Raw genomic sequence first — 26,294 nt, 5'->3', positions numbered from 1 at the left:
TGAATGTCTTGTGTAATGTCACAGAATGGTATTACACTATTTCAAAAATGTTTAATGGTCATTAATTCAGATCAAACGAGTGAACCACCAAGGTAAATTACTTTTAAATCAAATGTGAAACAACAGCTTTTATTTATATATAAAAAGTGTCAATCATTTCAGATATTCATCACATCCCCATTACATTTTTGATGCTACAAACTTTGTGTTTGAAATTTAATAAGGCTGTTTGTTTACCTCCTGATATTAATTAGTCTAATGAGTTTAGAGATTATAGTTTAAACAAGCCAAATACATATATGCAATTTTCCAACACTATGTTATCCAAAATATCCAAGGTCATTATATCTATGGTTACATTTATTTTAAAGGTCCCTTTCTTTCTGTTTTTTTGAAGCTTTGATTGTGTTTACAGTGCGCAATATAACATGTGTTCATGTTTCACGTGTAAAAAAAAACGTGGTATTTTTCACACAATTTACTTATCTGTATAGCGCTGTTTTCACAGTCCTCAGAATGGGCTGATGTCGTCTTTGTTCTATGAAGTCCCTCCTTCAGAAATATGTGTCGAGTTCTGATTGTGTAGTTTGTTTAGTGTGTTGTGATTCGATAGCAGCTCAGCTTGCCGTTAGCTTAGCTGGCGACTGACGAATTCCTGTGGGTGGAGTTTAGTCAAAAAACTGTTCTACTGACGTCATTAAAGCAGGAAGTAGAGGGCTGTAGTCCAAACCGGCCGTTCGCTGTAGGCTTTGAAAGGTGAATTTTGTTAAAGAAAATGAAGAGTTTGGTCCCAAACGCGATGAACGCCATTTAAAAAAAAAACATTAGTATTGTATCAGGTCAGTATTTAAAAGTTAATTCTTAATTTTACGCAAAATCCAATATCAGCCACGTTATTCTGTCATCTTTTCTCCCTTTTTCCACAAAACGCCTTTTCTGCAGAATGCAATAAATCCGCTTAACCAATCACAGCGCACCATTCCACGCATTGTTGAATAAACAGAATCCTTGTTTTCTTCATCTTGTACTTTGTGATCAACCAACAAACAAAATAATATTTTGATGGCATTGCTAAACCTGTGGTGGTTTTCTGTGACAGGAACATCAACATCTAATCATTTACGCGAGAGGCACTCGGGAGACAGAAAATGCAGACCCCAGGGGATCTTATGAAAAACTTTCCATTATTTTACGTGAAGCCAACAAAAATCGAACGGGACCAAAACATTTTACAGCTGATCGCTGTAAACGCCAACGTCCCAAGTATAACCGCAGCAATGACACTGTTTTTAATATGACAAAGTAATGTAATTTATGTTTTTTTAGCAGTAGTCAACTTAATGAATATAACATGGCAAAGATGAATGCACATTTATAGATGGATTCAATTGATTTATAGCATTTTGAAGAAACACTTGTCATTGATTTATTGCATTTTGTGGAAAAAATTATCAGTTTTTATAATAAATCTTTGAAAATCAAATTATGCATTTGATTTTTTATGTTTTTATAACCTAAAGATGCTATGTGAAAGTTTGTAAAAGAAAATAGTGGTTTTCATCTTGTCATTTTCTTGGTATAGAAAACGTGTTTTTACCAAAATTAGTCAAAATGGATTTACTGTGTTTTGGAACCAAACTCTTCAAATATATCGCCTGGCAGTGAACTTTGAGCTTTATCATTTTACAGGTATTATTTATGCTATTATAGCAACATTACACACTAACTAGGGTTTAAAAATGGGATCAGAAAGAACGTGACCTTTAAAATGCACATGTTTATATTCATACACTATTTTTTTTTTGTGATTGACAATTGCATTTACTAAGAGGTCATACAGTTTACTATATGCTGTGTCTTTTTCTGACAGTGTAGAGTGGGTTCTCATTTTCCTAGCATTTTCTTGTGTGCATGCTATCTAAAGTTTCCCCAAATATAATGAGATGGCACTGCAGTGCTTGGGTATCCCATACTGAGCCCACTTGCCGGAAACAGTGAGTGCTGACATTACCTCATGCATTTATTTATACAAGAAATGAAGAGAAGGAATATATAAATGTCGTGTGAACTTTTGTATTTCATCTGGTAGAATTTTTACAAAGATGTTACAAAAGGTAATTTGCCTACTGTTTATCTTTTCAAGCAGAACTGCGGTTAGACATAATTTTCCTTTTGTACCCAAAAACACATGAGTACTTCACATAGTAAATAATAATGCTCAACAAGAGTCCAGTTTGTATGGAGTGCAGTCAGTTAACCACCCCACAGAGTATTAGACTAGTACTTCAGGGGGTTAATTAGACTGAGGTACAGCATGCTGATTGATTACTCACTACAGAGAGTCATGGGGGCTTAGCATGGCGAAAGGTCAAGAAAAGCAAAGGGTGTATTTACACTGAAAATGTAGAACAGATGCTCTATGTGAAATGGCTAATACAGAATTATCTAATGAAAATGTTAAAGAGCACCAATGGTCCGATTCACGATTTTACATTTCCTTTGGTGTGTAAGTGTTTATTTGTACAGGGTTTTCAAACTTTTTGTGTGTGTGGACCACTATGTGTAATCAAACATTTTCGCGGACCACCTCAAAATACTCATAATAAAATATGTCTACACAAAGTCCTGAATTAATCTGCACCTCTAAATAGGCTTACTAGCTCTTGGATATAGTCAACATATCAAAACCTTTGGCAATTTAAGGGGATTATTTGTCTTCAGAGTTTTTAAGTCCACTTAACAGCACATCCGCAAAACATTTCAGAAACACGAGATCAAACCACCAACTGGACATTAAAATAATAGCAGGCCTTATTCATTCCATTTATAAACATTTTGTTTCATATAAGCTGCCTGGCTATGAATGAATTAATGAATTTTTTATTTCGAACTATTAAAAAATAAATTAAACAAAAGACAGCAACACATGAAATATTCATCAATAAAATAAAATATATAAAAATAAAAACAAGTTGTCAAAAGGAAAAGCCATTGGAGTCCATTTGCCAATATATCAATAAAGGCTTACATATTCTTATATTATTAGAATATGTTTTATATATCTTGTATCACACTGAAGGGGCTTATTTCACGATAACTACCGGCTGCCTCTACATTATCCAGCTTATTACACGGCTACTTGCCACATAAGAAAAAAAACTGGACATGAATATGAATTTGAAACATTTTATTGGCATATTTGTTTTAAATTAAAAATTTTATCCTTCTGCGAAACTTTGCACAGATGCATAAAATGATCGTAATACCTTATTAAGATCCTCTGCTTCATACTTGTCTGTCTCCATTTTTTCTCTTTTAGCCAGTCTTTGAGAAGTTTTAATGCCCATTCTGTATTTTTTTGTGTGTTGGCTTCGTAGCTGTCATGCTCTATTTTGTCAAGTTGAGTCTCAGTAAGCTCTCTGTGTCTTGTCGTTGTTCGTTCTTCTATCCACTGTTTAAATGTTTTGTTTTTTCCGTACATGTTAAAATTATGGTTGTCCAGTGTTTGTCACAAGAAGGCGCCAAACAGCTAGTAATCTTTATTGGCGCGGAGCGATTTTAATCGTACAAGTAGTACCAGCTATGCGTTATTACTTTGGAGCGGTTATTATTTGAAAAGAACGAACCTGCAAATGTCTCAACTGACCAATCAGAATCAAGCATTCCAGAGAGCCGTGTAATAACAAAAACTAATACACACTTACATATCATGCTATAGTTTAATTGGGATTAAAAAAGAAGCAAAGGTTGATTTTTTTTCATTGTAGGGTTGTTGTGTCCACACTTGCCAACACAAATTTATGTCCAAACAACTTGTAAAAGTGAATTTTGCATAATAGGTCCCTTTAAAGGATAACTGGGAATAACTGTTACCTGGTGTTGAAGACCACCTTGGTATGAGCATACAAATTGTTACCTTTAGGCAAGGATATTGCATGTCAGCGAGCGAAGGTAAAGCAAGTAACAATCACAGGTTAAGGACCAAGTGAAATAGAAACAATGACCTCATCAAAACAATAGAAATTATACTGGAGAAACGGCCACTGTTGCAAGTGGTCCACTTACATTTTACCCTTTATTTTCTGTGTGGCATGTTATTAAGAAAAATCTGTACCACAATGCCCCAGGCATTTTTGTATCACAGATACAAACACCATCTCAGATTGTTGGTTGTAAGGATGACAAGGTTAGATTATGATGACATCATGCTCTCTGAAGAGGTCATTGGTGAGAATGACAGCTCAGTGATAGGAGAACAGATTGAACCTCCACTATCTTGTCTGTATTATCTCAACCATTTCTGTGTAATCTCTTTTTGAAGAGATTCCTCTCTCTGATTCACCTCTGTGCAGAGATGCATTTTCCTCTCTGATCTTTCATATCCGGAAAATATCACTGAGGCAACATATTGTGATCATAATATGACCATTATGAGATATGGCTGGGGAGATGTCCAGCGAGAATCATTCATCAGATGGTGAATGTGTGGCAGAGATGAGAAACTGTGGATCTGCGCAATTACTTTTGCCACAGATTCCCATATTTTACAAAAGCTATAAAATAATATATGTAGGTTATTGAGTACTACTATGGACCATACTATGAATAGATAATGTAGATTTCACTTTATGATAAGGTTTTTTCTGCATAAATCCTTATTTTCACAACCGTGACAAAAATGTACATTAAAGGCGGAGTCCATGATGTTTGAAAGCCAGTGTTGATATTTGAAATCGCCTAAACAAACACGCCCCTACCCCAATAGAATCTGGACCTTCTGTTGATAGACCCGCCCCACACATACGCAACCCGGCATTTGATTTGATTTGATTGGCTATAAGTGTGTTTTGGTAGTCGGCCCGTCTCCTTTTCCAAACCGTTTTTCAAACATCGTGGACTCCGCCTTTAACTAACTAAAGGATGTGCATAGGTTAGGGACTTTGTCTCTGCATTGCATAATATCCCAGACAATCTGATAACATGCATAAGCCATACAGTAGGTTGACCTCTTGAAGAATATTAACGTCAAACATTGCAATTTCTTGTTTAGCCAATGGTGTGAGTTCAGGGGGCGACCAATCCGTGCATTTTATTATTTTGTGCATTTGACCTATGAGAAAGCAGTAAGGGTCAGTCCTCTACTGCCTGACAAGTGATGATGCTTATGTATTTCAGGAATGTGATTAATTCTGTTTCGCCTCACCTGAATGGGAGACCCACGTGGTTACGCATATATTTGAATTCATTAGGGACGTTACAGACAGGGCTTGTGTTTGGGTGATCCATCGCTTTATTAGGAAAGGGTGGCCTTTTGTTCCTCAAATGCCAAACACTATACATGAGTGCTTCAACCAGGCTGTCTGAGACAGAGATGAGGTCTCATCCAAAAATACAATGAGACAGAGGTCAGATAAAATCAGAAAGGGTGGAGGACATTTTCGGTGTCTGACAGAATTACTAAATGACTGGAGGATATAATTTGGTAAATAAGTGAATTCATTTAACCTTCCTGTTCTGTAGCTATTTTAGATGCATTTACACCTTGCGTGTGCATTATTTTCTTATAATTCAACGGCCCGTCGTCAATTATTCCTTATACGTAAAGTGTGGTTGCACGACACATTCATTTAATTACGTTTTTATACACACTGAAACGTAATATCAACATATTGACAGGATACGTTATACATTAGTTATTTGCGTATTAACAGCTTTACAGATATGTATGTATTCTTATTCATAAATTCAAAAATAATCACAAGCATTGACGTTTCTTACTCATAATAATGACACATTTTTTGTCGTTTTGTCTGACTTATTAATTTAAGACCGTTTACTCATTTACCTAACGAAATTTAAGAGAAATACACAATACTTCACTACACAAAACAAGACTACACTTTAAAACCTTTTAAAAACATAAAAACATTTCTATAATCATTTAACCAGTTTGTTATATTTAGTTTGTTTGCCATGACACACAAAGGGCCCTATTTTAACGATCTAAAACGCAAGTGCGAAGCGCAAGTGAGTTTGTGGGCAGATCTTGGGCGCTGTTGCTATTTTCCCGGCGGGAGAAAAACTTTGCGCCAGGCGCAAATCAATAAGGGGTTGGTCTGAAGTAGGTTCATTATTCGTGGTTTGGGCGTAACGTCAAATAAACCAATCAGAACACTATCCAACATTCCCTTTAAACGCAAGGGCGCAAGTTCCATGGCGGGTTGCTATTAATATGACGGACTTACCAGGCGCACGCCAGGAGCGGTTCACAGCCGAGAAGACCGACGTTCTTGTAAGAACAGTCAAAGACAGAGAAGTTGTTTTGTATGGGGATAGGAGAAACTCGCCCAAATCAGCGTAGGTTAAACAGGCGTGAGAGGAAATAGCCACAATTGTCTCATCAGCTGGCATCCCCATCGTTGCGCCAAGCGCTACAATGATGTCAGGGGACGGGGGAATCCCAAGCTTGCCAGCATAAATCGGGCACGCCGTGTAACGGGAGGTGGATCTGCCTCTACACAGACGCCAGCAGAGGACATCGCTGCGTCCACCCTCACCGCTGAAAGGGTTTGGGGGCTTTGGAATCGGACCCAAGAAACGCAAGCAAGGTCCAACCCCAAAGTACTCTTACAAATCAAGTTCATATACATTAAGGTTTCTTATGAAAACATTTTAATTATTATTTACATAAAATAAACGTAATACAGCCACACAACAAACTTATGAAAATATTGTAATCGTTATTTGCATGAGAATTTTTTAATGCACCCACACAATAATTAAAAACAATCACCACAATGTTCACCACTATGATTCCCCTTATCTCATGTATTAATATTTTTTATTGTAACAATTTATGATTTGCAAAAATAACTGTTGCATCTGTGTAGATTAGATAAGCACATTGTGTGCGCGTTGTGCACGCTATACATTATGGTCAAGCATGCGCCCTTAAAATAGCATAATGAACCAAGCGCAACGCGCCACTGACTTTAGACTAGTTTTTTTTGGTCAGTGCCGCAATTGTTTTTTGAAACTGCAAAATAGCATCAGGGATGGTTTGCGCCGCAACACGCCTCCTTTTTTGCGCTGAACCGCCCAAGGAGCGCAAGTTCATTCCCTAGTTTGCCGACGTGCGTCTGTGGAGGGAAAAACCCGCTGTGCGGCGGTGGAAAATACGAATGATACATGCGTCACTGACAAAGTCAATTGCGCTGGGTGCAAGATAGGGCCCATTATGCGTTTTCTCCTATGCAACAATAATTACACCAAATTAATTCACAAAAAATGTTGACATTTTAAATCACCTAAACAAAAAAGGCCCTACCCAATAGAATCTGGACCTTCTTTTGATAGACCCGCCCCGCACATACGCAACCCAGGCAACGATGTCTGTTAGTAGACACGCCCCTTACTGCTGATTGGCTACAAGTGTGTTTTGGTAGTCGGCCTGACTCGCTTTTCCAAAGTGTTTTTCAAAAATCATGCACCCCACCTTTAAAAATCCATACTTTTGTGAGGAACAGATCCAAATTCAGCCCTTTATCCAGCAATCTTGATTCCAGTTCTCAGCAGCGACCATAAACGTCTCGCATTCGTTATGAATTTCAATTCAAATATTGCGCCTCAAGAAGATTTATGACACATTGCTTTACAGCTTACAGCATTGATATCAAACACTCTCTTGCGTGCTACATCACAGATTTGCAACACCGATTGTCGTTTTTTAGTCGACTTTTGAAATGTGCGCCTTCACAGAGAGAAGCAGCATTAATGTTCTCGTGGATTAATAACTTTAATACTTCTCTCTGTACTTCACATACTCCAGAGGGGACAGTGGCTAAAGCACATTGTCAATTTTAACTACTTTTGGTACTGCTTTTGAAATATCGCAATTAAATAAGTTGTTGTGATTACGTCTGTCTGTTATGCTTTTTATTTCTAACAGTACATAATTTAATAAACTGTTTTAGTTTTAGGGAATATTTTTAGGCAAGATCTTTGGAATGCTAGGCTGTTTACACTTGGCATTAACATGCATTTTCGTTGATCGGATCACAAGTGGACGACGTTAATGCCAGGTGTAAACGGTGTTCAAAACGTTTTGAGCTCGTCCACTTTCGACCACTTTCAACCACATCCAGTAGTCGAAACCACTTTCTATCGGATCGCTTTGGAGTTTCGGAACGCATATGTGGTTGAATGTGTTCGAATGTTCGAACAACCACACGCGACCGCCTTCTCTCCACCCATTTATCTAGTCTGAGGTATTAAAAACAAGTTTAACGTCTTTTTTTTACTTCTGGCGTGAACATACGGTGAACAGCGCTATTAGCCTTTCATTGATAAACCTAAAGCAGCTGATCTCCGTAGTTTCGTTTTGAAAGCGTGTGAAAGTTGCGCGATCCTATTTCATCAATTGCGCTGAAAATTCAGAGAAAGCTCTTACATACACACGTACAAAACACTGTGCAGCATGTTTACTTGCTAAACAAGCAGTGGACTTGGATTAGTTTGCGTCCATATAAACTCATAATTACTCGCGCTCGCGTTTGAATGACAGCAGAGAGACTCGCCCACCGTCTCACAGACCATCCCCTCACAGTATTCAGGACAGAAGGGGCGAAAGTGGACAAAAGAGACGGATTTAAATACCAGGTGTAAACGTAATGTGTCTCTCTCGTCCACTTGTGATCCGATCGATGAAAACACATCTTAATACCAAGTGTAAACAGCCCCCTAATATTGTTACTATATAAAATTCCTACACAATTCTGTCCTTTACGTTGCTTAATATTAAAAGAATACATTATGTATTTTTATATTTTTGGTTAGAGAATGGTTAAAATATACAAAAATCTTTATGGAATTAAATATTTGTAAATGTTTTACATTTTGTAGCCTTAAAAGTGTAAAAAGTGTAATATGACAAGAGATGAGTTGTTACAACTTATAAAATATAGTTGAAATAAGTCTTAATTTTATAAGTTATACCAACTCATCTCCAGTCAAGATAAATAAGTTAAAAGGACTTGTAAATCCTAATTGATTTTTTACAGTGTACGATTAAATGTTGCAGATATGTCTACTTTATGCTTCAGTTATCTATTTACAAAAAAGTATGTTTTGTGTTTTTGAAAGTTATGTATGTATTAATACTACATAATAACAGTAAGACCAGGCTGACTGTTGTTTTACAAAGATTTAATGTTATGTTGAGTTGTGCAGTTGGGGGAGTATATTGTTATTCTCATCTCAGTGCCGTTTTCACCCCGGTGTTATAATTTCATGGATGATCTAACACACACACACACACACACGCAGGCACGCACGCATACCCATACACACAAATATGTGCTGTGATGCTTGGCAGAGTAGCCCTGGGTCATCACAAGCAGATGTAGTGTGCTGCTTACACATCTGCTAAAACAAAAATGGAAAAATATGGGAAACTGTCCCTTTTAAAATTAATAATACATAATTTTTGTTATATGCGACCCTGTCTGTGAATTCAATTTGACATACAGTTAAAGTAGGTGGTGACCAGATGCACTTTCATCAAATGGCTTGGTATAAATGTAAAGACCACTAAATGATAATATAATCATATTTTTGGGTGAACTGTTCCTTTATTAGGTTTGGGAAGAATGAAGGTCATGAAGAATAAACAGTTTTTATTTTTGATACAACTGACAGTCGATTACTGTAAATCTGCAGAGGTTAGCTGGTCACACATACACAGGTGGTGCCTTTGAACTATCAATTCACATTGTATTTCTCACCTTTTGACCTGTTACCTTTAAAGCAATGGTTTTGATTCACTGCAGGTGAAAAATACAAATATATTAAACCAGTCATGGATTGAAAGCAATGAAGGCAACTGCTGCCCGGCCAGCACACACACCTAACATGATTTGAACCGTTATGACACTTATAAATCTCCTGCACATTTTGCCTTCTGCCTTTCCAGCCTTGTGTTTCCATGATTGGCTCTTTTCAGAAGGGAAGAACCTTCACATTGATATTATCTTGTCTGTCCCTCGTGCCAAGTGCTTTTATAGGCCGTTAGTTTTATAGTAATGCAGGTTGTAAATCTTGTGAAATTGTAATGGTTATTTAACTGATACTATCTCAGTACGATTTATTACTGCAGGACCTACAAGCTAAACAAAAGAACAGAAAAAGGGGGTGGCGGAGGGTATAAACAAAAACGTAATATATTTTTTCATCTTGTTTCCTTTTCGTCTCTTTGTTTCAGGTTTCATTTACAAATATGTATGTAACTTTTTTATGTTCAAAACTCTCTTTTGAAAGATTAGGTAGTGTAGAAGTTGACATTAACGGAAAGCTATTTTACATGCCATGGCTATAAATCTTTTTGGCTACACACATACAACCCTCACATTTTGAGGCACATTTGACAAATGATGTTTAATGTTATTTTTGTCAGGCTGCCACCTTGTCAGCTTTGAGACCAACATTGATGTGTGAATTTGCACTTGATATGAATTTGCATTTTATATATAACATTGTTTTTCATTTATAGTAATACATATATTTTTATTTTATTAGACCTCATTGTATATATGCAGTGTCCATAGGTCAGGTAAAAGAAGTATACCAGTATGCATATAAAATTCACCAAACAACACTAATGAAGGTCTATTGTTTCTGTAATTTTTGTTGCCATGCATGTGGTTTAGTTTTACCTTAAGATCTGATATGTGGTCGTAATATATAAATACAAATGTCCCCACTGCCGTCGTCCCGGGGCAGGTGATAATGAGAGTCTGGTTCCTGGGGGCACTTTGGTCACTTCAGACCTGCCTGTTCTCATGCGTTTCATGTGGTGTCCGTTTCATCTGTAGATCAGAAACCTTCAGGTGTCAGGAGATTAAACTTGGGGAAAATGGATTGCATTGCTGGGTGCCCTAACATGGAGCTTTTTGACATGGAGGTGAATTGTTGTAAAAAAAACAGTGTGATGGGGTAATAGCAGTTGTGTCAACATTAAATGTAGAAAGTCACATAATATGAGAAAATGTGAACAAGAATGGGCAATGGATTGAAACAGGTTTTGAAACATTTGGTACAGTCTGTCAGTGAGGTAAGTAAGGAGCATAGTAAGGCTTTATATTTTTTACTACACAATGTACACAGGATGTTCAGCTGCAAGTCTAATTCAAATTATATATTTTTTTGCTTTCAAACTCTTTGCTTTTTTTATACACGTCTGCAAATAATTTAGACATTAACAACAAGTAGGCTCAGCCAAGTGCAGCACTTTTTTCGGTCCACTTGTTAGACTTATGTTTTCATCTGTGCTATTCTGTTCAGCGCGTTTTTGTATTTGTTTGTGTTGTAACGATTTGCAGCGCATTTCTATATTTGGTTGCGTTGTTACGCTCTGCAGCACGTTTCTGCATTTTGTTGCATTATGACGATCTGCAGTGTGTTTCTGCATTTGTTGTGTCATGAGGATCTACATCGCTTTTCTGCATTTTGTTGCATAGTGACGACCTGCAGCACATTTGGGCATTTTGTTGCGCTGTAACAATCTGCAGCACGTTTCTGCATTTTGTTGCGTTGTGCGGATCTGCAGCTCGTTTCTGCATTTCATTGGATTATGATGATCTGCAGTGTGTTTCTGCATTTCTTGCATCATGAGGATCCACAGCACTTCTCTGCATTTTGTTGCATTGTGAGGATCTGCAGCGCATTTTTTGCATTTCGTTGCATTATGAGGATCTGCAGTGTGTTTCTGCATTTCTTGCATCATGAGGATCTGCAGCACATTTCTGCATTTTGTTGTGCTGTAACAATCTGCAGCACGTTGCTGCATTTCATTGCGCTGAAATTGTAACAATCTGCAACACATTTCTGCATTTAGTTGCACTGTAACAATCTGCAGAATGTTTCTGCATTTTGTTGCATTGTAACGATCTGCAGCGAATTTCTGCATATCGTTGCATTGTAACGATTTGTAGTACTTTTCTGCATTTTGTTGCATTGTTACGATCTGTAGCATGTTTCTGCATTTTGTTGCATTGTAACGATCTGCAGCGCATTTCTGCATTTCGTTGCATTGTAACGATTTATAGTACGTTTCTGCATTTTGTTGCATTGTAACGATCTGCAGAGCATTTCTGCATTTCGTTGCATTGTAACGATTTGTAGTACGTTTCTGCATTTTGTTGCATTGTTACGATCTGCAGCACGTTTCTGCATTTTGTTGCATTGTGAAGATCTGCAGCTCGTTACTGCATTTCGTTGGATTATGAAGATCTGCAGTGTGTTTCTGCATTTCTTGCGTCATGAGGATCCACAGTGCTTTTCTGCATTTCTTGCATCATGAGGATCCACAGCGCTTTTCTGCATTTTGTTGCATTGTGAGGTTCTGCAGCGCATTTCTGCATTTCGTTGCATTATGATGATCTGCAGTGTGTTTCTGCATTTCTTGCTTCATGAGGATCTGCAGCATTGTAACGATCTGCAGTGCATTTCTGCATTTCGTTGCATTGTAACAATTTGTAGTAAGTTTCTGCATTTTGTTGCATTGTAACAATCTGCAGCGAATTTCTGCATTCCGTTGCATTGTAACGATTTGTAGTACATTTCTGCATTTTGTTGCATTGTTACGATCTGCAGCATGTTTCTGCATTTTGTTGCATTGTAACGATCTGCAGCGCATTTGCTGCATTTCGTTGCATTGTAACGATTTGTAGTTCGTTTCTGCATTTTGTTGCATTGTTACGATCTGAAGCACATTTCTGCATTTTGTTGCATTGTAACAATCTGCAGCGAATTTCTGCATTTCGTTGCATTGTAACGATTTGTAGTAAATTTCTGCATTTTGTTGCATTGTTACAATCTGCAGCATGTTTCTGCATTTTGTTGCATTGTAACGATCTGCAGCGCATTTGCTGCATTTCGTTGCATTGTAACGATTTGTAGTTCGTTTCTGCATTTTGTTGCATTGTTACGATCTGAAGCACATTTCTGCATTTTGTTGCATTGTAACGATTTTTATTATTTTTCTGCATTTTGTTGCATTGTTACGATCTGCAGCATGTTTCTGCATTTTGTTGCATTGTAACGATCTGCAGCGCATTTGCTGCATTTCGTTGCATTGTAACGATTTGTAGTTCGTTTCTGCATTTTGTTGCATTGTTACAATCTGCAGCATGTTTCTGCATTTTGTTGCATTGTAACGATTTGTATTACGTTTCTGCATTTTGTTTCATTGTTACGATCTGCAGCACATTTCTGCATTTCGTTGCATTTTAACAATCTGCAGCACTTTTCTGCATTTTGTTGCATGGTGAGGATCTGCAGTGTGTTTCTTCATTGCATTGTAAAGATCTGCAGCACGTTTCTGCATTTCGTTTGCTTGTGAGGATTTGCGGCACATTTCTGCCTTTGGTTGTGTTGTGACGATCTGAAACGCATTTCTGCCTTTGGTTGCTTTGTGACAATCTGAAGCACGTTCTGTATTTGATTGTGTTGTAAGGACTTGCAGTGCATGTGCTGTGAAAATAATAAAGCTGTTATCTTTAGCTAGACGTATAGTTCTGTTTTTCCGCATACGCGCACCACCAGATTTTGTAATCAGAAGAGTGCCTGCCTACGGTTAGGTTGCACATGTGGGTACGGGAGAATGTAGTATGTACAGTAGCCCAGAAGATGCATTGCATTTTGTCACAATGTGCATGCATTGAATGTCTGCGTACACGTTTCAAGTCAAATAAACTATGCTTTGCAAGACCATGCACATATGTTCACGTACGTAAAAAAAGTAAACGACTGAATATTTTTGTCGCTTCACACTGTACTGAACAAGACCAACATTTCCTGCAGCATCCTCCAATCGACATCACAGACTGGAGCTCAGAGCAGCTGATAAAACTGATACTTTGTCCAGACTTTGTCACAGCTGTCTTATCACCTGAAGAGCCAATGAGGTGGCACTGGCAATTGTTGGGTTATAGGGTTATAGTGATGTGAATCGATACATAAAGTCAAACTTAATGACTAGCCTCCTTCATAATGATGAATAGAGTCCACATGCAAGTCAATGTAGGCCATCACACTCTAAATGAAAGGCATGCACACACATGCTTACATGCACTCAACCGTTATGAGCTGGATTTGTTGTCTTGTCCGTATGAGGATGATTTATTGCTGTGGACATTGTTTATTTGGCTCTGTAGTCTCTTTATGTTTCTGTGATGTCAACAGTCAATGCAGTAGTCACAGGTCATATAAAATGTCCTACATAGCTAAGAAACTTATCCCTAGGAGTTATACATATACCGATACTGTATTGTACAGTACTTTTAATCTAAAGGTGTATTGTATGTTTAAAGGTTTTTTGTAGACAAAAATGTAACTGTGACAACATATTAATCTCTTTCACTAGAAAACTGGAATTTAATACTTTTCAAATAGATGACTTATAGTTATTGTCCTTGATGTAAACTGTAAAAGAACAGTGCTACGCAATAAAAATAACAGTCCACTATGTAATACACAGAAGCTAGGTGATAAGGTCTGAAACATCATTTTATTTTTTTAATAAAAAGGTTTCGGCAACCACAACAGCAAGTTTTTAGTGTAAATATAGGAAAATGGATTTTTAAATGGTAAGGAAATGAGACAGAAGCAAAAGTATTATTGATCTGTTTTTATCGCTATGATCCTGTCATATGCATATCATTTGTTTTTCATCAAGCGATGACAATAGGAAGACAAATCAATGTTGTGTTTCCCTGAGGTTTTAATCAGAGCCTGAGAGAAGGACAGATCCAAATTATGGTGATTATAATAATTTATTTATTTTTTTTACAAAAATCTTCTCAGGAAAACAGTGGAATGAATTGATTTCTATGTTACGTTCTTGGCTGATGACAAAAAAGATGAATCATAATAAATCTTTCTCTCTGGTGGATCATAACTGGTAGTTATTTTTAAAATTGTGTCTTGTGGGTAATCAAAATCAGCTACTTGGAATAATAGGTGCACATTTGAGATTAAATGCAATTATTAAACAATTAAGTCCATTGTTTTAAGGCCACACGATAATTAAAAACTGCGTTGGAAATTTTCTTACGGAAAATGGATGGGAATTTCAATTAAAATGGATGACTGTAATGTCATCAGTTATTCATGATTACCAATGCAAAAGCAGCAGTTGAATATTAAAAGTGACAGCATCTACAAGCTAGAGGGGGGTTGCCGGTTGGTCACCATGCATGTTTTTTCTGCAGGTCACTGACATGGTGTTCATGCCAACCACATCCTAGAGAAAATATGACAGTGCCACAGTGCACCGCTGTCCAAAAATAGGAAATAAGGCCACCAGCTGTTAATTGGTCACTGCAAAAACAGTCTGTAAACATCTGTGTTTATGTCTGACTATTAGCCATGCAGATCTGAGATCAGTATAATGTGTGCAATTTCTCATAGTGGCACCACTTATGGTACATAGCAATATTTGACAAAGATATGGCACTTTTAAATATAGGTGCTATGAAGTGGTTCCTCTATAATTACAAGCCAATGAACTGATTTTTGCATGTAGCCATGATTCCATCACCCAGATTTTATGCGCATTTTGAAATATCGCATCAAAATCGAGTGATGGAAATGCCAAATAATCCATTAAATCACAAAAATGTCTTTTACGTTCGCTAGAGGTGTTTTTTGATTTAGGAGAAAAAGAGTAAATGCGAATAATGGGAGATTGAAACGCATTTGCCGAATTAATTCTGACGTAGCGAACATTAAACCCACGTGACTGACTGAGCTGTTTCCGCTGAAGATGTCTTTACCATATATGGGCCTCGACATAGTCGCGATTGCGATGTCCTTGCTGCTGGTGCCTTCATCAAAAATGCTGCATTCTTCCTTCTTAACAGTTTGGCAATTACAAGCTTGCCCCATCGGGACTACATGCAGTCCTGTGTCCATTTACCACGCGTACATTGTTTTGTTTACGGTTACTAGGTTACCAATACCACCGTCATTCGCTCGAACAACTTGATGGAAATGCTCATTATTTGCATTTCTTAGTTTTAAAATTTTTAAAAACCCTGAAAAGATTCGCTTCACGTTTAGATGGAAACCCAGCTAGTGTTTATATCAGTTTGGCCAAGCTAATAAATGGATGAGGTGTTTCCTTATGCAAATTTGTCAAATGTAAAGTGGAGGAAGCTTTCTGATGTCATTATTTTCTCTGTTAATCTGAACAGGCACAGGTGGAATGGGGAATGTCATGCCAACTTATGATCACACGCTGTCAAGTAATTTTACTTGTGATGTACAGTATGGGGGTGTGCATGGGTCCCAGATCTGTCAGTATAACCTAGAAAATAGCTGTGCATTATGTTTTTGAGGACTGGCATTAGGACATCCTCTTGTTTATAATGTAAGAAGATTGTAGTGAAATGTTTAGCACGTTTATCGTAATATTTAAAGCATAAATCTTAAAGAGTGACATTCATTTTTGTTTCGCACCCCTGTGTTATTGTAGAGGCAACCATATAAATGTGTGCAATAATAAGACCATATTGTTGTCTATAAGAGTATGCAAAACCAGGCAATAAATGGAAGAAAGCCCAATGTCCAAAAAATAGCTAATTTGAGTCAAGAGTCCCCTCATAACTCTTTATGATATAGGATTATCAGGCAGCCGTGCTGTATTGAATTTGTTCATTGCGTAAAAACTACATTTCAGTTATGGCCACACTGAAACATATCTTAAAATTAAAGGGATACTTAAAGGATTAATGGGTGTATTTTTAGGATACTGTAGTATAATGACTTAAGCTTTTCTATAACAGGGCATTAGTGATGACTTACAATCTTCCTAGTGGTTTTTATTGAATAATGCTTGAGATTGAATACCTCAATATGTCATTAATACCTTAGGGGGAGATTATATGCCAATTAATCTGAGTCCATGATTTATTGGAATAATGCAAATAGATTCGCATGACAGATCAATCCATTTACTGTTAAACATTTGATTAATGGCATTCCCATACAGTTTTAAACAAGACATTTGAAATTGGCAGTTTTTTATTATTCGCATGTTATTACTGATGTTTATTGATTATTAATTATTGTTAATTGAGGTAATGCTCACAAAATATTTAGGAAACATTGAGGACAAACATGTCAAGAAAAAAAATTAGATTAAATACTTCATGAGAGATGGAAACGATTTATCCAGCGGTTCTTTGTTAATCACATTCCTGAAACCTTGCCAGTGACAAAAAATATTTTTTTGCTGACAGTCTGCCACCTCTCTAAATTGGCATTTAACTTCACTGGCACATTTCAATTCTGTTTCGTGTAAGCAGTGAAGAGATTGTGCTGTAAATCATTTCTGCAAATAAAAACGGCCATGTTTCTCACCAAAGAATGTTTTCCCATCTATTCATTGAAACTTGATTGCTCACTGTCACCCATGAAGATTTAAGCCACCCTGTCATGACCCTGCCAGCCTGTCACAGTAATTCATAGTTTATGTGGCAGGATCGTGGCAATATCCATGTTTTGTGTGGTAGCACTTGGCCTTTGTTGGGGCTGTGTGCTGCCGTGTCTGGTCTCTGCCCCCCCCTTTTTTTCCTGGTTAATTATTGGTTAACTCCCCTCACCTGACCTTTCCTCCTTATATTGTTTAGTTTTCCCTATTTAAGGCCCCAGTGTGTTCTGTCTATTGCTGAAACATTTTGTTTGGTATATCTGTTACTATTACCTTGAGCGCTCTAGAGCTTGGTGAAGTTTATTAGTTAAGTCTGTTAGCTTAAGTCATAGTCAAGTATGTCTCGTCTTAGTGGGTGAACGATTCATGACAGAACGATTCAGCCAGTCAGAGACCCAGCAGGTTTCGGTGGACTCACCCAGGACCTTGGTGGACCGGCTGCTCATGAAGGTTTGCTTTCTGCGGGCCCCGCCGGCAGATTCTTTCTCATCTGCTATTGCAGCTCTTGTCTGCGCAGCCACAGCTACACCAGTCTGCCCAGCCCAGCCACAACAGTATGGGAAGGCGCAGCAAAAGCAGTCTGCGCAGCCGCAGCAACAGCAGTACGAGCAGGCGCAGCCACAGCAGTCTACGCAGCCACAGCAGTCCGCGCAGGCGCAGCCACAGCAGTACGAGCAGGCGCAGCAACAGCAGTCTCCGCAGCCATGGCAGCCTTCGCATCCACAGCAGTCTGCGCAGCCATGCCGTTCATAACTTCAGCAACAACAGTCTGCGCAGCAACAGAAGTCTGCGCAGCCACAACTTCAGCCACAGCAGTCTGAGCAGACACATCAGTCTGCGCAGCCATGCCGTTCATAACTTCAGCAACAACAGGCTGCGCAGCAACATATGTCTGCGCAGCCACAACTTCAGCCACAGCAGTCTGCGCGGCCACAACTTCAGCCACAGCAGTCTGTGCAGCCACAACTTCAGCCACAGCAGTCTGCGCAGCCACAACTTCAGCCACAGCAGTCTTCGCAGCCACAACTTCAGCCACAGCAGTCTGCGCGGCCACAACTTCAGCCACAGCAGTCTGTGCAGCCACAACTTCAGCCACAGCAGTCTGCGCGGCCACAACTTCAGCCACAGCAGTCTGTGCAGCCACAACTTCAGCCACAGCAGTCTGCGCAGCCACAACTTCAGCCACAGCAGTCTTCGCAGCCACAACTTCAGCCACAGCAGTCTGCGCAGCCACAACTTCAGCCACAGCACTCTGCGCAGCCACAACTTCAGCCACAGCACTCTGCGCAGCCACAACTTCAGCCATAGCAGTCTGCGCAGCCACAGCGTCCACAACTTCAGCCACAGCAGTCTTCGGAGCCACACTTTCTACAGTTATGTGTCATGAATAAAAACACATACAATTCAAAACAACAACATGATTTTGGTGTATTTGAAGTTTACGATTTTTGATGATGATCTTGAATTACAATAGTTTAAAAAATAGGGCCAGTAATCCTAAATCATTGGTTGATTACTACCCCATAACATATACCCTGATAAAAAGACCATCTTCAAAATAAACACACATAATATAAACTAACAAAGTAAATAAAAGTAATTACTAGTAATTAAAGTGTATGGTTCATATAGTCCATATAAACCAGACATGCCTTAAAGGGATAGTTCACCCAAAAATGAAAATTCTGTCATTTCTGATGAACACGATGGAAGATATTGAGAGAAATGTTTGTAACCAAACCGACCAGACGCCCCATAAGCGTTGCCACCCGTCCTGGTTTTCCCAGGATTGTTCTCTTTTTTGAGTCACTGTCCCGGAAAATTTATATTCTTTCCCAGGACACGAATTGTCCCGTTTTTTTTGTGAAAATGATCTTTTAAAGCAGATTTTCCTGGTTTCAAATTAAAGCGTTTCCTTCCACTGTTTCTGTGTTCATCCAATCCTGTGTCTGTAACCGGGTAAATTAGAACAGGTAACACAGTGGATTGGCCAGGCGTTTACTTTTATTTGATTGGAAGCTCAATTTATCGCCTAGCAACTTGGTCGCACACGTCGCATCCACAGATTCCACACACACATCGTGGATGAAATAGTTTGAGTTAAGTTGCTAGTCAGCTTTTAAAACGATCAATGGGGTTGGTCAAAGCTGTACTTCAAGTTAGATTAAACTTAAAGGGGCGGTTTCCCAGACAGGGATTAGCTTAATCCAGGACTAGGCTTTAGTTTAATTAGGAAATATAATTAGTTTTAACAACAATGCCTTAATAAAAACATTACCTGTGTGCATTTTGAGGCAAAACAAAGGGAACTGGTGTATTTTAAGATATGTCAGTTCAAGTTGTTTTCAGTTTGGACAGATCTTAAAAATGTTTTAGTCTAGGACTAGTCTAACTGTTAACATAGTATATTTGCAAATATTAGTTGATCCCCCCTCCAAAAATCAAATCAAAAATAAATTTCATCTGAGTGTCCCGGTTTTTCACAAATCAAAGGTGGCAACCCTACGCCCCATTTACTTCCAAGGGAACTCTTACTTTAAAGGATGCAACTTGCATAAGAATCACAGGCTTGAGGTTCCCTCTAGTGGACAAATAAAGCAATTGCATACTTTCACTAATGAACTGTACCATGCAAAAAACATAAAAGCTGTACATATTATTATTTTATTTTGCCAGATGTCCATAAATTATTATTTTATAGCTAATATGCTAATGTTTAAACTAGAGTTTAACACAAAGATCATTTACCAGCAATGACTTAAAATAAGCTTATGATACAGAGCCATTTCATTAAAATTTGTAAAGGCCATAAAAACAAAAATTGCAGACACAGACATTGTTGTTATGCCGACCCAAATAACAACGTACAAAGGATGCCCCAATGATCACTGATGAAATAGTCACACTTCAGCTTCTCCAGACCAATCAGGGTCATTGTTTCAGGCTGTAGCCGAGCACCTTCTGCTGCTTGCCTGAGGAAAAGCCGATCAAATCGTAGACGTATGGAATTAGGGATTTCGTTATTATCATTGATAGACGTGTCCCAGGTATATCTGCTTTCTTCTGGTTCCCCCAGCATTTCCCACACATCGTTGATACCATCCGGGAGCCCCCCAAGCTTTTTCACCTGTCATAACAAACACAGACAAATTCAAAAACCAAACTTTGATGCAGGATTAAAAAGGATTAAAAAAGTTTTAAACCATCAAGCACAACCTCCCAATCTCTAAGGTTGGTATCTCCTCCAAATATAACTGTATGGTCCTGCGGTGCCTCTTTCATCCATTTCCAGACTCGGCGTAGCTGGTTTAAGCGTTCCTGCGAGCTGGCCTTGCAGCTTTCCAAGTGAGATGTCATAATGCACAATGGATGACCTGAAATGCTAACCTAAACAAGCATGCAAAACTTAACAGATATAGGAACTTATTCCTGCATCAGTGTTGCACATTATGAAGTGAACGTTACCATTTAAAAGTTATAAGAAGTGGTGAATATTCTTTTAATCAGTCACATCCACATTAAATTATGACCTTAACCTCCGGTTTCACAGACAAGGCTTAAGGCTAGTCCTAGACTAAAACACATGTTTGAGGTTACAAAAATAGCTTACAAAACTTAAAGATCTTAAAATGTGCCGGTGCCATTTAACTATTGAACTAAGGCCTAGAACAGGCTTTTGTCTGTAAAACCAGGCCCACAAGCGGACGAAAATAGGCTTACTTTTGCTATTAGAAGATTTCTACCCATCTCTGTGGTGGGATACTTCACAATGTTGCTCTCAAGTAACTGCACTCTGTCCTTTCTGAGCAAAATGCCGGTGAAATAGCCCTCCTGACTGCCTGAAACGTGATCACAAAATTTGTTAGACAAAAGTAGCATAGAGAGTTTGTATATAGCTATGAAGATGCATACTTTGCAGAAACTCATAATCTTTCATAATGTTCTGCAATTGACTCAAATAAGGGGGAACCAGCTCCTGTAACAATACCACATCTGCACGGTACCTGTGAAAAAATGATAATTCAGTTATTTAAAGTCTTTTGAAAAAAATGCATTGAATAAGAGAATGTGTTGAATGACTTAAAGTTGATGTGTTTCATATTTTTAATGTTAACACATTCGGTTGCTGTATATAAACACAACTGTAGGTACAGTGAATCATTTGTCTAGGCATCTTAAAAAGACCAACAATGGCACAACCAATGGGGTCCCAAGTGAAAATAAAGAAATATACTTAAATACCACCAAGTACCAATGTATACATTTTTAGTGCATAGTTATTTTTTGTGATAAATAAAAGTGTTGAAGTTATACTATACTAGTCAACATTTGAAGTGGATCAATACCTTTCATAAAAGTTCTCTTACAATTTTACAACTTTGATGAAATGTTTGATCCACTTTAAAGCCCTGGCTAGGTCAGGTGGCCTTTCTGTGTAGAGTCTACATGTTCTCCCTGTGTCAGCACGCGTTTACTCCGTGTACTCCGGTTTCCTCCCACAGGCCAAAAACATGCAAGTTAGGTGAATTGGAGATACCAAATTGACCATTCACCAACATCTGTATGGATCAACTTGTGTATGGATTAACTTGTGTATGATTAACCAGTTCTCACTATGAATATAGCCATAGATGCCAGAATGGTGTAAAAAATTAATAAATAAAAAATTAAGAAAAAAGTATACTAGTAACATACTAGTAAATACCAATAATACTTCCATTGATTTTCAGTGTATTAAAATGAAAGGTGTCTCAAAATAGGACAATAGATGTTCTTAAAGCGTACCTCGACTATGAAGGCTTGCTTGACGTGTAATGGTTGTCGAGAAATAAGTAGCTACTATAGTTTTTCATGCCCGAATTTTAATTTTGATCATCTTTCATTTGTATGTTTCCTGTATTGTTCATCATTTATGTAACTCTTCGGTTCATACTGAAAGGGCTCAACAGATGATGTTGATATTCTTGTATTTGTAATGGCATGCTGGTGTCAAGACCACATACCACATACGCATCTGTGTGCATTTATAACTCTCATCTTCTGTTTCACATCATTTTAAAATCTACTTATATTTACCTCGCTGTAGCGTTATGACATTTGTACTGTTTTTAGTTTCACATTCATATACTCAATCCCATTGTTAATCTATTTAGCCATACATTTGCTTATAGTGATGGTATGCTTTAAGTTTATCATAAAAAGTACTAAAGGCTCTTTTTAGTGTGTGTGTTTAGTGGTTCAATGACGTGAAGTTATTTATTTCGTGTCTGTATGGATAAATTAAATATGAAAGTGTCAACATTTAAAAATATTAAAATTTGCAGATTACATTCTCTTTTTTGAGGACCAAGTCTAAAATTTCTGGTTTTATTTCATTTATAAAATATACAGCTTTTGGGGGATAATTGCAAAAATGTCAATGTGGTGTAACCCGTCTGTGTCAACTGGTGTAACTAGTTTTAAAAATATAAATATATTCATAAAAAATGTGGAATAAAACATAATTATTTAGTTTAGTGTAATATGATTTTTTAACATTCATTTTTACATCATTTGTCAAAGATTATTTAGAAAACAGAGCTGTTTTCAACATATGTCAGAACAAATATTACAAAAACGCATTGAAATATACATTTATAAATAACTAATAAAATGATATTTTAAAATGAAAACCGTTTTTGTCACTGACCCAAGTACAAGATTAGTGCGTGAAAAAGTACATAAATAGTTGTACTTAAATAAAGTATATTTTAGTGCACTTTTTTCACATAGGGAGTATAATACTGGACTTTCTGCTTGTTAAATCAATGGAGGTATTTAAAGGCGTGGTGCACGATCTCTGAAAGCCAATGTTGATATTTGAAATCGCCTAAACAAACACGCCCCTACCCCAATAGAATCTAAACCTTCTTTTGATAGACCCGCCCACACATACGCAACCCAGGCAACGATGCTGGTTAGTAGACACGCCCCTTACTGCTGATTGGCAGACTGCCTGACTCCCTTTTTAAAACTTAAAAGCTATTATTATATATAGTTATTATTTTGGATTTAAGTTAATCCATACACAGGTTGAGTAGGGACAATTTGGTATCTCCAATTCACCTAACTTGGATGTTTTTGACCTATGGGAGGAAACCGGAGTAAACCCACGCTGACACAGGGAAAACATGCAAACTCCACACAGAAAGGTCTCCTGCCTTAGCCGGGGCTCGGGGACCTTCCACTTGTGATGAAACACTTCACTTTTAAATGTAAATTAATAAAACATTGATAAGTTTAGCTACAAACACGTGAACATTGTATGCAACTTTAACTATTCAGCTGGTTATAAAACTCACTTTCCTAAGTGTGACAGCAGGCCTTTACATCGAGCAAAAACATCTTCTGGATCCAGGCCATCTATGTTCCAACAGATCACAGTCAGCTGGTTGCTTGTGGAACATGACTGAGGTTTCTGTTCCGAAGCAGACACATCCATGGAAGATTTTCCCCAGTATGCCTGGTGTAAGGGAAAGCTGGACATGATTGTCTGGGTTGGCTTGGATTCTGTTGCTGGTGAGTGTGTACTCTGGTCTGGGGGAGTTTGAGTTGACTGCGTTTGGACAGACTGGGTCTGGGAAGACTCTGTCTGGGTGGACTGGTCGCAGGTAGACCTAGCTGATGCATTCTTGCTTTTTTCTTGCTTTGATCCTGCAGACCTGTTTTTGTTCTGATTAGGCATCTGTTGTGACTGTGATAACGGATCTTTAACTGTGTTGCCAAAACATTCAGAATCTGTTTTCTTTTGGCATGAACTATTTTTTTTGTTTTTCTTCTTTTTCTTCTTTCCAGTTTTACCTTCAACTTTAATGTCCACAGGACAAGAAACATCACCATTACTGCTCACAGATGGCTCTTCTGAGCAGGTATGACTGTCAAAAAAAGGATGTCAACATTTGCATCTCTTTTACAAGTTTTCAAAAAAAATCATTAAAGCACATACTTTTTAAATCTGCTACGTATTTTTTATCCTACTCTAAAATAACCAGTTCTAGTAGTTCCAAAAGTAAGCCAGATTAGTAACTACCCAGCAAATAATTTGTCCAAACACAGCGCAGTTAGTTGGCAAAATTACATTAAAGATTATTACTGTTGCTTGCTGGGTATTATCCAAGTTGGCATTATACAGTGGCTATAATTTAAAACAATAATTAACTTATGTTCTACAGAACATAACAGATATTGCTTTGTTTGATAATACTTCATTTGCTTATACTGAATAATAAATTAAGGCCCAGTTTTTTTTTAAGACAAGACTTATAAATCTGACTTACTGGGGTGCATCTTGGGGCAAAAAAAACCCAATGCTACTTATAAATTTTAAGATCATGCAAGACTGCTCAAACATGTATTTTAGTCTAGAACTAAGCCTTGTCTTCCAAACAGGACCAAAATATTTTAATTTATTTTAAGATATAAATTAAAATTCTTGTAATCTTACCTTTGTGAACTGTTTGATTTGTCCTCCATTATAAGTAAGGAAGATATTTCAGGATCTTTTTTATTAGTTCTCCCTAGTGTGCCTTTTGAATTGACTTCTGCCTTTAAAGGTGTGATCCTGTTTAACAGTGATTATTGTGTAGACCTAAGTTAAACATGACGTGGACAAGTTTATACCACATTTTTGCAAAGCATAGTTAACGTATTACTCACCCACAGATAGTCACATCATGTATTGTTTAGGCTATAACAATGGGAAAAGATCTGCAAGTACATTTATAGCTAAAACCTAGATAAACTATGCTGTGTGTGTGTGTGTGTGTGTGTGTGTGTGTGTGTGTGTGTGTGTGTGTGTGTGTGTGTGTGTGTGTGTGTGTGTGTGTGTGTGTGTGTGTGATCTTTTATAGTTTAAATAAATGTACCTTTAGACAACTGACATAGTTGTGAACTGTAAACGGCTACGTACGCGATTATTTTATATTACTGTACATGGTCCAATACTACAATAAACCTGGCGTGCTAAAATGGCACAATTAAGTGAAATAAACACCAAATATAGCAATTAGCAACTGCGAGATGTTTTAGATACAAAGTCAAATCTACGAGAGACTGTAACATTTGATAAGCTACTTACTGTAAACCGTTCGTGTCTTTACACAAAACTATGCTCCTTTCAGTTGGCCCTACTGTATTTAGCAGTTTTAGCACGAAACAGTAGCTACAGTCTGTACGTCTGCAAATGTTCATACGAAGCTGCGCAGATCAATCGGCATATGATATTACTGTACCGCGAGAGGGATTCAAAAGCATAGCTCTCGCGGTACTGTGATGTCATATCTTATCTGTATGCGCAGCGCCGCATGATGTCATACATACATTTAACTTTCGATTTCCCACGTACCTCTCATTGTAAATTTTGTTAAATGAACGCTTGATCTTTTTTATACACTTGGTGGCAAATGGCAGTGCATGCAAATCTTATGATATTTTACAGTAAAATAAAGTCGTTTATAATATGAAGAGTTAAAGAATTGGTGCATGAAACAGAAAGACCCACACCCACAGTTCCATATGGGTGTTGATTATTTTCCGTAAAACGCACACATAACTCAAATGCCTTAAAATAACTACCCGAGCAATGTTTAAACGTGGTATAAGCGAAATAAGTGGGTGTGCATTATTTTCGAAAAATTCAACGGCCAATCTTTCTTCCGTAAATTAAAGTTGTTTAGGTATTTAATTAAATTTACGTAGCGAGAAATTTAAATAAGTGCTTTATTTAGACGCTTAATTCCCATTCTTTATTTATGTGTAATTATATGTT

At 37.6% G+C, this 26,294-nt stretch overlaps 1 protein-coding gene across 1 annotated transcript; it reads right to left on the bottom strand.

Annotated features, from left to right (window-relative positions):
* Window positions 1–19,993: 19,993 nt before the first annotated feature.
* Window positions 19,994–25,662, bottom strand: tdp2a (tyrosyl-DNA phosphodiesterase 2a). Its single transcript, XM_065298490.1, has 7 exons — window positions 25,605–25,662; window positions 24,972–25,088; window positions 23,830–24,402; window positions 21,401–21,492; window positions 21,209–21,327; window positions 20,705–20,875; window positions 19,994–20,615 (listed from the first exon to the last, which is right to left on the bottom strand). Exons 2-7 carry the CDS (start codon window positions 24,998–25,000, stop codon window positions 20,331–20,333), a joined length of 1,269 nt encoding a protein of 422 aa, XP_065154562.1. The 5' UTR covers window positions 25,001–25,088; window positions 25,605–25,662; the 3' UTR covers window positions 19,994–20,330.
* Window positions 25,663–26,294: the final 632 nt, after the last annotated feature.

The sequence above is a fragment of the Paramisgurnus dabryanus genome, chromosome 13 (genome assembly GCF_030506205.2).
Source record: "Paramisgurnus dabryanus chromosome 13, PD_genome_1.1, whole genome shotgun sequence".
NCBI lineage: Eukaryota > Metazoa > Chordata > Actinopteri > Cypriniformes > Cobitidae > Paramisgurnus > Paramisgurnus dabryanus.
Note: the sequence above shows the minus strand (reverse complement) of the source record. Positions and strands in the feature narration are given on the sequence as shown.

Excerpts from the sequence above, each read along its gene's own strand:
- tdp2a (XM_065298490.1), bottom strand. The coding sequence starts at position 25,000 with ATGGAGGACAAATCAAACAGTTCACAAAG. Across the intron at positions 21,328-21,400 it reads AGATTATGAGTTTCTGCAAA|GCAGTCAGGAGGGCTATTTC; the intron begins GTATGCATCTTC and ends ATCACGTTTCAG. Across the intron at positions 20,876-21,208 it reads GAAATCTTCTAATAGCAAAA|GTTAGCATTTCAGGTCATCC; the intron begins GTAAGCCTATTT and ends ATGCTTGTTTAG.